Source organism: Borostomias antarcticus (assembly GCF_949987555.1).
Source record: "Borostomias antarcticus genome assembly, contig: scaffold_118, whole genome shotgun sequence".
NCBI classification, from domain to species: domain Eukaryota; kingdom Metazoa; phylum Chordata; class Actinopteri; order Stomiiformes; family Stomiidae; genus Borostomias; species Borostomias antarcticus.
The window spans coordinates 63,237-76,231 of NW_028175823.1; the positions used below are offsets into that span (position 1 = coordinate 63,237).

Below are 12,995 nucleotides of genomic sequence, written 5' to 3' on the forward strand. Positions count from 1 at the left end.
GCGCTTTACAATGGCCTCTCATTCACCCATTCACACACCAATGGCGGTAGCTGCCATGCAAGGCGCTAACCTGCTCATTGGGAGCAATTTGGGGTTAGGTGTCTTGCTCAAGGACACTTCGACATGTGGACAGTCGGAGCTGGGATTCGAACCGCTGACCCTTCGATCATTGAACGACCCGCTCTACCAACTGAGCTACAGCCGCCCACGTATCCGAGTATCCGAGTATCGGACACAGACGCTACAGGGAGAGCGGAATGAATGAATGAATGAGAATGAGAATGACTGAAATGGGAACATGTCATGTGGACACCCTCGCCTCGTCGTCCCCCGTCCCCACAAGGCTCAATGCGGTCTTTCACTGCCGGCTGGCTGTGTGACACAGTAGGATGATCCCGATGACACCCGAGTACGGACTGGCCTCTTCTGTGTCCAGGACGACCCTTCACCTCCGTTGCAGATCCTCAGGTGATGATGGGTGATGACGCAGCGGTGCGAGGAACCGATACGGTTCGGATGAGAACACAGCCAGGTTCACGGGTCAAGGTGAAAGGTCAAGGTTGTACCTGCACCTAGTTCCTCACTCTTGCTCCTGAGATGTAAAGCAAATACTGAACTATATATTTACTGGATATCCAAACAATCTATAGTGTGCTGCTAGTGTTACTGACAATTTGATTGATCAAACTCATAAAATCTAGCATCCAAGTAAATGTGGGTCATGGAGATCATCTCAGATCATCTCATCCAGCACCGCCCACATCCGCATCGTAGCCTCTTAATTTTTGCCAGTACAATTATGTACCAGTGAATGTGTGGGAGAAACTCATGGCTTCCAACTATACAGAAAATGTACAGACATCGGTCATCTGTCAACCCTAATCAGTTAAATATGAATAAAGAAACTATGGTGAATATCCCAAACCCTATTGTGGACAGTAACTGTCCATTCTTACCATTTCTGTCCAGCTCCACCAAAATACATCAAGAAAACTGGCATATTCATGATGAGCCAAACGTCAGTAGTGACCACTGCACTCAAATAACCTCACACTTCATTGGGTCTTGGTGATTACGACAGCTGGCCTGAGACGCCTAATCATGTCAATATTAAGAGAGCATTTTACACCCCCCTCCACACACACACACACACACACACACACACACACACACACACACACACACACACACACACACACACACACACTCCTCCTACATGCCATTCACTCTCTCTTTAACATACCGGGCAGTGTGACCTCATAACCCAAAGACCTTTCACTTCCAGCATGGGTGACCTACAGTACATGTGTTTGTGTGTGTGTGTGTGTGTGTGTGTGTATGGGTGGGTGTGTGCCAGCCGCGTGCTGGGCGTGATCACAGGACTGTCGCTGTCCAGGAGCCTGACCAGAATGAAAGGCAATAGGACCATTGCCAGGGTTGGGAACCAAATGTCAAGATTCTGCTGCTATTTTTGCCGGGGGGCTCGAGAACATTACCCGACACCGACTGCACTCTGGCCAACACCAAACAGGGTGTGAGGTGACAGATTAAAAGTCTATCATGCAGACAGATGACAACGCTCTAATGAGGTGATAAGGGGCTGAAAATCTGAACAACTGTAAATGTGTGGCCGTAGTGAAATCAGCTCTTTTCACACACAAGGAGAGTGACATGTCACATTTTCCTCAGGGGGACTACAGTGACCGAGCGGAAAACGCAGTGTTACTGTATGAACAATCAGGCGGTGCTGTAATAACACTTCCTGTAAACCCGCGGGTTTCCATAAAGAGCCTAGCTGACATGTCCGTCTCCCAAAGCTCAGATGGGGAAGCCCTCGTTCTTTTTTTTGCTAAATCATGCTACACAGTCTGAAGGAATTCACAGGCATTTCTGAATCAGCAAAAATGTGAAGTGTACCACCCATTTCCTCTCTGCATAGTCATTCCCTGTATCAACTTGCTGGGAAATCATCCATATCTAGTTGCTGATAGTGGCAAAATGCGCACGGAAAGGACTTATCATAACACATGACCTTGGACACAAGCTGTAGATTTATAAGTGGCACTGATATATTTTATATGCATATTTATTAGACAATGAATTAACGTTTCTTCATAAATTATGTCAATACTAAGTTCATCACTTGCTGTAGTTTTACGGGAACCCCGTGCGTAACGGGTTCCACCGGGCTGGAACAGCGTGGAACCAAGAGCCGCTCCACTTTTATCCACAGAGGGAACCTTGCGCTGGTAGCCTACCGCAGAGCTCAGCCACTTGGGGGTTCAGTTGGGTTAAACCTCGCATTTAAAAAAATAAAAATAAAACGACTAGTTGTTGACACTGTTGGCCTATACTGACACACACATGCAAAGTTTCAAAGTGTAGACTTAAATATCTAAACACTGCTATATAGATTTTCCTCCCACATTCAAACTGTCTACTTTAAAATATAGAAGACATGAGGCATTTGGTTTCCATACAAAACAGCTCTTACCTCTACCTGAAAAGAAGAACATTCGCATGGAGGCGCCACATCTTCTAAACAGGCTACGTACGCGAGAAATACTCCTAAGAATCCACACTTTTGGCAGGTCTCCACGTCTCCATGAGCTAGATGCAGTGTCTAACGGAGCAACGGTCTCTCTGGCTTTGCATCACGTTTTTGCACAAAACCTTGTATTTGCCTGCGCTGGACACTACAGGGGTAATACGCAATACCCATTTAGGACGCGCGCTTTGACGCGCCAGTGACGAAGAAGGAGAGATAAAACTCCACTTGTTTTTGCGTGAACCGTGAAAATAGCCGAGCTAAAAGTTCAGGGAAGAAACATGTAGTAAGGCATTTTTGTTTTTACTCACTGGGTAACTCCATAACGGACTCCGCATAGTCCTTCACGGTGTCCTCGCCGTTGCGCGCATTGGCCCGTCTATTGTCCATTAATTGCAGCTGATGCTCTTTTATGGATTGTTCCTGGGTTTGCACTTATCCGGTAGGTGTTTCTACAACTGATCCGTTTGATTTTTTTCCATTCAAGACTATGAAAATAACTTTGCATTGTCCTGTGGCGATTATCTCAACCGCTTCCTCTGATGTGGAAGAATTCTTTCTATTTTCATCAAAATCATATTCATGTTTTCAAACAATAGGTCCAGAATGTAAACAGTCTTTAAAAGATCCCACAGTGACTTCCCATCCATTATTTTCTATGAATGGTCCTTTGGAACGTGCTTATTATTGGCTTGTGGCCAGTAGCTTCAATTGACTGAACCGATCACACAGTTTGTGACATCTTTGCCACCCAGAAATGTTGGGGGCAAAATAAGACGCGTCTGTTTTCTATATTTCTATACGACACCTTCTTGGAATATAATTTGAGTGACACGTCATGAAATGAATGAAGTGGGCCCGCGGGGGACAGTGCGCGTCATCGGTTGAGTGGCCCATGGTCAATATTGATTGGTTGAGTGGCCCATGGTCAATATTGATTGGTTGAGTGGCCCATGGTCAATATTGATTGGTTGAGTGACCCATGGTCAATAGGCTACTTCATAGCATTGTTGAGACGCCTATACCCACTGAGCAAAGACACGTCTAAAAGACGTCTTTTAGATGTCTTTTTTGTCTTTTTCGGACGTCCAAAGACATCCAATTAGGAGCCAGAATGAATGTTTTTTTTAGACGTTCAGATATTGAACCCGTCCTGCACGTCCACAGACGTCTTAGAGGGGTCCAAGCCAGACGTGTGAATATTGAGGGGTCCAGCAGACGAACACACGGGGTTCAGGACCGACGGACGTTATTAAGACATGATCTGAACGTCTCCCTGACGTTGCGTGTTTGCTGGGTACCCGTCTTCCTCCGGTGGTCGTAAACCTATTCTAGCCTACAGTCTGGGAGCCGTGCGCATCCTTTGGTTTGCACGGTCACTGTTTGTAAGTTCTCAGGACACAGATGATTCTGCACATTCAATCAGAATTGGAATTCGTTTAAACTACTTATGTGTAAAATGTAGGCCTACTGTATCGGACTCGCGTTAAGCTATAGCCTAATATATCCGTCATACGATGGTTTGTGATTCTCATACATCATACTATATACAGAACTTAATACAAATATTCGATCTATTTGGAGTCAGCTATGATGCCAATTGTTATTAGATTATCAGATACGTCGAGGAATATCAGCAAACTTTTTTGCCCCACATTGGGCTTTATCCAAGGAGCCTAGCCTATATAGGCAATGGAATATTTACAGTAGTATAATACAATGTAGTTCTGAAACGGACACATGTTCAATAATAAAAAAAAAATCCATAAAGCTTTTTTATTTTGTCAAGAAATATCCCAGGACATTCGTATAGAGCCCAGTAGGGAGACCCCAGCAGGGAGACTACTGCCCTTATGGAGTGACCAACCATAGGCCTATCCATTCCATCACCGAAATAAAATGCTTGTTACAGGAAGATATGCATTTCAAGGGAACTGGCCAAGTTCAGTTGTAGTTCCAGGGTTCACCGCCAGCGGCGCTGTTGCGGACAACATTCTTAGAATACTTTACTCTCGAGGCGGATTCCTTTAAAATGGCCCAAACCGGTACCGGTTGATCCCAGAGCGTCACAGAGCTACGTCAGCTATTCAGCATGACGCCAAATGCATGACGCCACAAGTGCATCCGGAAAATATTCACACCCCTTCACCTTTCCCACATTTTGTTACAGCCTCATTCCAAAAAGGGTTAAATTCATTATTTCTCATCAATCTACACTCAATACCCCATAATGACAAAGTGAAAAAAACTTTGAGGGATTTTTTTGTAAATGTATTAAAAATAATAAGACTGAATAAAGTGTACTTTGGCAGAGATGACAGCCTCAAGCCTTCTTGGGTGTGATGCTATAAGCTTGGCACACCTGTATTTGAGGTATTTTTTTTCATTCTTCTCTGCAGGTCCTCTCAAACTCTCAGGTTAGATGGGAAGGGTCACTGCACAGATATTTTCAGAGATGTTCAATCAGGTTCAAGTCTGGGCTCTGGCTGGACCACTCAAGAACATTCACAGACTTGTCCCGAAGCCACTCCTTTGTTATCTTGGCCGTGTGCTTCGGGTCGTTGTCCTGTTGGATGGTGAACCTTCACCTTCGCCCCCGTCTGAGTTCCAGAGTGCTCTGGAGCAGGTTTTCATCAAGGATCTCTCCCACAGCGTGATGCTGCCACCACCATGCTTCACCGTGGAGATGGTATTGGCCAGGTGATGAATGGTGCCCGCCCAGCTGGCATTTCAACGTTGATTCACGGGTGATTCAACGTCATGTGAATCAACGTTGGATTAGGTTTTGAAAGGTGAATTAACGTTGATATCGCAACGTCGTTCCAACATCTTACTCCTCAACATGGGTAAATTAAGGTCTTTGAGTCAACTTTGCATCACTGTTGAAACTGCAACTTTGTTTCAACTTCTTACTTTTCAATCATGTAGCCACAGAGAACAAAGGCGTGCACTTTTTACAATGTTATTTTACATTAGAATCAAGATGCACATGTAGGCCTACAGCAGCAGTGAATGGGGTTGCAACACTGACAACTGTGCAAATAGTAACAACAACAATCCAACAATAATGTGAAAAATAAGTGTTTGTGGCACTGGCATGCACACACACAAACACATTTTGTGACATGGCCTACTTCTATATAGCAATGCTACAGAAAAAGGCATTCAGTCAATCTGCCGGCTGGTAAGTTTTTAGCTTTCTAAACAGACAACCTCTGCAGCGCAATACGACCCAGGATGTAGCCTATGTTAAAACTCTAAAGCAAAACCAACTTAGCAAGCTAAACAATAATATATTATATTAACCTTACAATCTACAAGTAGCGGCAAAAGTTGGACAACAAGGGAATGACTGGCACATTGCCCAGCTTGTATATAAGTATATAATATATAAGTAGATACTAGCTACGTCCAGCTAGTGCGAGAAAATATTACACACAATGCACCACACCAACATTTCCAAAGAAACTACGGTGTCCATAATAGGACATCCTCGGATGTCCACGAAAGGAAATTCAAATCTCATTCTTTGTGCAAGCGCAAAATAAGGATTTGTGACCGATAAAATTAATTTATTGCAAAGATATATAAAGCAAAACCTTTGTTGGGCCACTTTTTACCCATATTGTGCATTTAAGGGCTATAAGGCAGGTTGAAGACATCATGTTGACGTTGTACATCAACGTACAGATCTTCAACAGAATTTCAACGTTGATTTCTAAGTATTTTATCAACATTTTTCAACCATTGAGCATTCAATATTGTTTCAAGGTTGAAACGACGACTGAACATTAATCCAACTATATTTCAAAGTTGAAGGTCGGTCGTGTGCCAGCTGGGTAGCCACATGCATGCTGCACACACGCGCACACACACCTACACACATACACACACACCTTTCAGTCACGGCATAGGCATCGGAGGCGATCAGGGTGTATTTTCCCAGCCCTGGGCCTGCGTGGGGGCTAGGCCAGGACACACAGCCTGATGAGCTGTGTCTTTGTTTGTTCAAACCTTGCTCTTGTTTGCTTCTATGTCTGAGCCAAAAAGGAGAGCGACTCGGTACGTGCTGCGAGCCATGCGTCGGGGCTGGGGCTGGAGGGGTGTGGGGGTCAGCGGCGGCCCGTCAAAGTGACTCCGCTGCTGACACTGTCATTGAATTGGGGACTATTAAAAAGAGAGAGAGAGGGGGGGGGGGGGGGGGGGTATGAGAGGATGTTCCCCCCTGCTTTGATAGGTAAATAAAAAACTGTCAGCCAGGAGCCAGCAGTCTGGCGGGAACAGGGAATCAATAACATAGTAAACACAGCGGCAGTGCAAGTCCGCTAGCTCCCGCTCTCTCGCTCTGGGACGCCAGCCAGCTGCTGGCGGTCTGCGGTCCGCGGGCTCACTGGCGCGCCACGAGACAGGAAGCTCCACATGAAAGAATAGCGGGGGTCAGGAGTTAGGAGCCGGGACAGTAGCCGGTCGGAAGTCATTGTTTCGGACTCACAGGCGCTCGGGGTCAGCTGTGATATGTCCGACGAACGAGGGGGGGGGGTGTCTGAGACAGATTGTGGGACTGGTTCTCAAGGGTAATTATAACGTCACAAAAGATTTTGATGTCGTCGTTACGACATCATTTTTTTTTTCTGTGTAGGCGGTGAATACATTTGTAACTTCACACACCCTCTCACCCTTCACACACCCTCTCACCCTTGTCTCACTCTCCCACGCCAGTCCCCCCCCCCACCTCACCCTATCCCCATTCAGCCCTCTCTCATATCGCACTCATCCCCATCTGACCCTCTCCGACCCCATTATCTTAAATCACCCCCCCCCCCCCCCCCTCCCGATATTCTAGGACCTTGGCACCACACACACAGGTAAAGACCAAGGTCCTGCTGGAAACTGGAGGAAACATGACCCCAGTAACTTGGCAGGCTCCGCACACGGCCTGTCTCTGTGGGCCGGCCTGGCCTAGCCACGCCCCCGCCGCCCCCGCCAGCCGACCCCAGGCCACCCCTGCTGATTGTTTTACGAAAAGACCCCCCCCTCCCACACACACACACACACACACACACACACATCTATAAATACCAGGTTTCTCTTTGTGAGCAGCCAGATTTTAATAGGCCTGAGTAGACAAATACCATAGGCAGATATAAACAACACTACGAATGCTATAGGAGAAGCTCCTCATCTACGGGAGGATATACAGCACTGACATGTTGGGCATTTATTCAACGCTTACTGTCGCCTACAGCTGACCCATTCTTCAACCACCTGAGAAATGTATAAAAAAAACACGACAAGCTTCTAGATAAAGACATGCACTGGTGTTAGGACAAGTTCTGGAATGCTATTAAAGACACTACACAGATGATAAGCAAGGTATTAAGTCGGTATTCTACTCGAACCTCACACCATACGTTCCCAGACTAACTTAAGATCCAAGAAGGTTGAGTGACGCGGTTCACAAAACCCCCAGGGGAACGACGTCTCCATCGTTCAGTTTCTATGACCTGTGAGCACCAAAAGACGAACTAGAATTAAAATAACTAGAATTAAAATAACTAGAATTAAAGTGGAGATTCTGTGAAGCGTCTTTCTGGTCCTACAGTGATAACGCACAATTCAAAACAACACACTGCACATACCCATATAACAGGTAGGCCCGTTAATGATCCATGCAAAGGTGTCGATTCCAGCTTCCTCAAACCAAACATTGCAGCATCTAAACCCGGTCCCGGGCTGAACCAACGAAGCCCTGATGATAAGTCCTGTCCAGACTGTGCGCAGAGCTGGGTTCCTCTCTCACAGCTGTTCAAACTAAGTGAGCTGTTAGGGAATGAGGGAGAAGCTGACACAGCACTGCCTCTACCTCTATTGCATGACATAGCGAAACATGTCATAACACCAAACCGCTCTCCAGCCAAACAGCGCCTGCCGTCTTTCATCGATCAGTGAAAACAAATTTGAAAAGGACACATCCGCTGTCTGTAAATAAAAATCTCCTCTCCCCCCCCCCCCCCCCCCCCATGTCTGTGGTCGGACTTTCTCCGAATCCACTCCTCGTTAACTGACCAATCGGAATTATCTCGATCTGTTGAACACTGCTGATTAAGGCTGCTGTTCACTGACCAGTGCCTCGAACAGCTCTATCATCTTGAACATCTTAAACTAAGATTAGATTAGGGACTAATATGGCTCAGGGTGGCATGTGTATTAGAGGCATATCACCTCTATAGCGCGACACTTTTCACTGGCACATGGATCCAACACGTCTTGCGTGTCGAGTAGCACATCCATGAACACAGCAGACCCAGGGACGAGTAGTATTTGAAATAATTTCAAATACTTTCCTGCAGCAGCATGACAATGACTCTCGCTATACTGTACTGCCACCTGTCGTCCGTAGAAACGGACCCGGTTTCCTGTGACGAGAAAACAAAGCTGTACTGACCAAGGCATGTTTAGCTTGTTGTCTGTTTAGTTTTACATCAATGAATTTCATTTATTTTGGTTTGTGTAGTGATTTCAGGCTTTTGGCCTTCCAGGCTCATGGTTATGGTGGCTCTGACGTGATTATACATTGGGAGAAATATTGGAAATATAATCCAAGGAGGTGATTTCTTAAAACTTGCCATTTTAAATTTCACTCAGCTGCACCAATTAGCTCTTGCAGGCAGTAAGATCTATACAGTTCAAGTCTACCATTGAGAAAAACCTCTAAATTAGGTTTAGTTTTCTCAAGTATTTATGCATGACTCAGATTACTTACAGAAATACCCATAAATGAATATTCTAATCCACTTTAATTTTCAGGTTATGATTGAACCCTGTACCCACCTGAGGTCGACTCAAGGTCAATTGTACAGGTGGTAGAGTCCTGGCATTGAATGACTGACAGGTGCGCCATCCAATTGGAGCTGGGCTGAGTCTGAAGAGGACCAACCACGGTATCGGCATCCTCCTCTGCTGTAGGAAAGAGAGGGAGGGACAGCTCAGTATTTCATCACCATCATCATCATCGTCATCATCATCGTCATGTAGCACTGTCATGGTTGGTACCACGATTAAACCTACTGTAGGCCTATGTAACACCGTATACCGTACCATACTCATGTCATTCAACTCCACCATGCTCAGTTTGAATATCGTTTACTGATCACTATCCTTTACAGCTCATACACACCCATGTGCTTCTAACTCTAGGGCTGCGGTCACCTGTGTCCAGTGAGGTTGTGGGAGCGATGTGGCCGGCGGTCTGGGCTTCGGTCCGTCCGTCCCAAGCTGTCCCCGCGGTCGCGGCGCCGTCACGCAGCGCTGTTCCCCGCCGGAGTTCGCCGGCTGAACCGACGGAACCTGAAACCGTGAGAAGATTCAGATTCCCATTGATTCGGCGCGTGTATGTGGTAGGCTACAGCGTAAAATGTACCGTGAATTCTTACCGCCGGCTCAGTGATGTGCTCTAAAAGACGACACATAATTAAAAATTATACAATTTACACAGGATGAAAACGAGTGACTCTCTGGTGAGTCCATTGAAGGAGAAAGTCCGCTAGCTAGCAGTATATTGCTAACGTGGATTAGCAATTTTGCTGTTGCATTATAAGCATTCTGACTGTTTTACCTCATAACCTAAAACCAATCGGAGGTCATATGATGACTTATGATCATAAACAGATCAAAAAGTTGACAAAACTAGCACTTTTGAGAAAGTCTGATAATTGCTCTACCACCGTTTTAGTCATACAATGGATGCGGATGGGCACCTTGAAAAATCATTGAAAAACATGTTAAACTCTCGATTTCAAAGACAAGAAACTCACTGAGGTGTTAGTTGGCGTTCTGACATATAATTTGCCATAAAGTAAGATTCTAGTTCATCTGGAAAGGCTTTTTAAAATATTTAGCATAGAACTATTTAGTCACAGCACATACGTGTGTAAACTTACGCAAACTAGGTAGCCTAGCAACATAACAATAGCTACCGTAAGTAGTTCCGCTTCCTGAATCCCCTCTGCGGATTGATCTACACATCTACAACGGCCGCGTCAATACAAGTCAATGGATTTCATAAAATGATCAATAAAACCCTACAGGATTCATACTTTGTAGCAAATTTGATGTCAGAACACCAACGGACACCAATTACCCCCTCGGTGAGCTTCTTGTCTTTGAAATCGAGATGTCAGAAAACCAAAAGGTTTCATAGATAGATATTGATTAGTAGAATAATTCAGAAGTGGTTTGAGGTGTCTGTGCCCAATATTGGCAGAGTTATTGATAAAATACCTGGTCGAATATCTGTCTGATTGATTAATAAATTGGTAATGAATATTTTCTGAAAACCAAAATGTGTCACAGATACAGTAATCTGATTATATTATTTTGTATCTATGTTTATATGCATGTATGTGTGTATGTATATATGTATATATATATATATATGTATTTATGTGTGTATGTAGGCTATGTGTATGTGTATGTATATATATATATATATTTATATATATATATATTTCTTACGTCTTATTTTAATTTAATTTAGTTTTATTTTATTATTTTAATGTATATATCATATCTCTCCGGTTAATACTCCATTGGATTGCATTGACAAATGTAACATATTTTATGTAATGAATGTGTATATGTGTATGTCACATGTATGTATATGTACATAATTGTATATTATTATTCTGCTTTGGGAACAACGGTTTATTACCATTCATGCCAATAAAGCTTATTTGATTTGATTTGAGAGAGAGAGAGTGTGTGTGTGTGTGAGTGTGTGTGTGTGAGAGAGAGAGTGAAAGTGAGAGAGAGAGTGTGTGTCTCTGCGTGTGCGTGTGCGTGTGTGTGTGTGTGTGTGAGTGAGTGTGTGTGTGTGAGTGAGTGTACCTCTGGAGCATGCTGTTGGATATAGTGTTGGGTGAGAGGATCTGTAGAGCCCAACCAACAAAGCTTTTAGCCTCGTCCAGCTTCCTAAACAAGTTCTCTCTCTCCGCCTGACAAGGTCTTTGAATCTGGAGAACAACACACACACACACACACACACACACACACACCCACACACACACAAAACGTCAACAGACATGTCTAATAAGTCCTCATCGTAAATGTAGACATAAGTAGGGCTGGGTATCGATTCGAATTTCAAGAATCGATTCGATTACGATTCACAAGGTTCAGAATCGATTATCACGATTAAATTCGATTCGATTCAATATCGATTCGGTTAGTGTTACTAAAACCTGTTTTTTTGAGCTGTAACCTTAATTACATGACTGCCAAGTTATGCAACACATCAATACTACAGCTGGGTATCGATACTGATTTCAAAAATGAATGAATCATTGAATGAATGAATGAACTATTCATTCCTTCATTTATTCAGTCATTCATTAAATAATCGATTAATCAATTTTAATTTTTAACCCAGCCTTAGACATTAGACATCATTCACTCACCCGCCACTTTCAGGCCCTTCAAATCCTCCTTCTTGGAGACGGGACAGAAGCAGATACCGTAGACCATGGGTCCTAAGATCACAGCACAACAACGCCAGGCTATCATCACTGGGAGGGGGTGCAGGGTGATTAATAACTGGCTCTCTGGGTGAGGTGTTCTTACCCAACCCAACCCTGCCGGCCTCGTCTATGCCCAGACAACAGTCCTCTGTCTTGCACACTTCAGGTATGGCCGACGCCAGCCGACAGCTGACTGAGTTGTCTGCTTCATACTCGCCGAGGTCCATGGCTGTCAACTTCAAGTCTGAGACACTAGTGTAAACACAAACAAGAACAACACAAACAAGAACAACACATCTTCTGAGTCAGTGACAACTGTCATAGCTACCGCAGCAAAATGTTACACGGTCAGTCTTGTTCATGACAGATTAACGTAACGCACACAATGACTACAATCACTGGGCCTCATTCACCAACGAAGTTAAGAAGTTATTTAAGAAGCATTTCTTCTTAAACTGTACTTACGCCGTTTCTAAGAAAATTCAGGCATTCACCAATGTTTTCTCATCTGGGATTTGTTCTCAGCTAAGAACAGAATATACGAACACTGAATAGCAGTCGCAAGTCGGCCATTTGAGTGCGGAAATGTAGACTATGCAAAATTGGTGATTGCGGTCACCTCAATTCTATAGTTGGATGATATATGATTGAAAGATTGTCTGTCTGCCTCATACTCAGAATTACACACCACTCTCTCTCTCTCCCTCTCACACACACACACACACACACACACACACACACACACACACACACACACACACACACACACACACACACACACACACACACACACACACACACACACACACACACACACACACACGAGCTCCAAGATAGCCACCCATCGCTACCATAACACATAAAGTTAGGTATAGGACATCTGCGACCATGTTAGCTGGCTAGATCTTTAACGCTTCTAGCTCAGCTCGCCA

At 44.5% G+C, this 12,995-nt stretch overlaps 2 protein-coding genes across 4 annotated transcripts in view; both read right to left on the reverse strand.

Moving 5' to 3' along the window:
• epoa (erythropoietin a) overlaps positions 1–10,848 on the reverse strand; it is a 16,077-nt gene extending 5,229 nt beyond the window's left edge. Inside the window, exons 1-2 of one of the 3 annotated variants that reach the window (XM_084463055.1) lie at positions 9,758–10,848; positions 9,380–9,505 (exon numbers count right to left, since the gene is read on the reverse strand). In XM_084463055.1, coding sequence (XP_084319181.1) covers positions 9,380–9,449 — 70 coding nt within the window. In that variant the 5' untranslated portion in view covers positions 9,450–9,505; positions 9,758–10,848. Of the gene's footprint in view, positions 1–8,187; positions 8,364–9,379; positions 9,509–9,757 lie in introns of those variants that run through there. The other 2 variants (XM_084463054.1, XM_084463056.1) reach the window with 2 other exon arrangements.
• A 473-nt stretch (positions 10,849–11,321) lies between these two features.
• Positions 11,322–12,738, reverse strand: LOC311329178 (ribonuclease H2 subunit A-like). The gene is made up of 4 exons (XM_084463053.1): positions 12,529–12,738; positions 12,167–12,315; positions 12,004–12,075; positions 11,322–11,559 (listed from the first exon to the last, which is right to left on the reverse strand). The coding sequence occupies exons 2-4, from the start codon at positions 12,288–12,290 to the stop codon at positions 11,519–11,521; spliced, it is 237 nt and encodes a 78-aa protein (XP_084319179.1). The 5' UTR covers positions 12,291–12,315; positions 12,529–12,738; the 3' UTR covers positions 11,322–11,518.
• Positions 12,739–12,995: the final 257 nt, after the last annotated feature.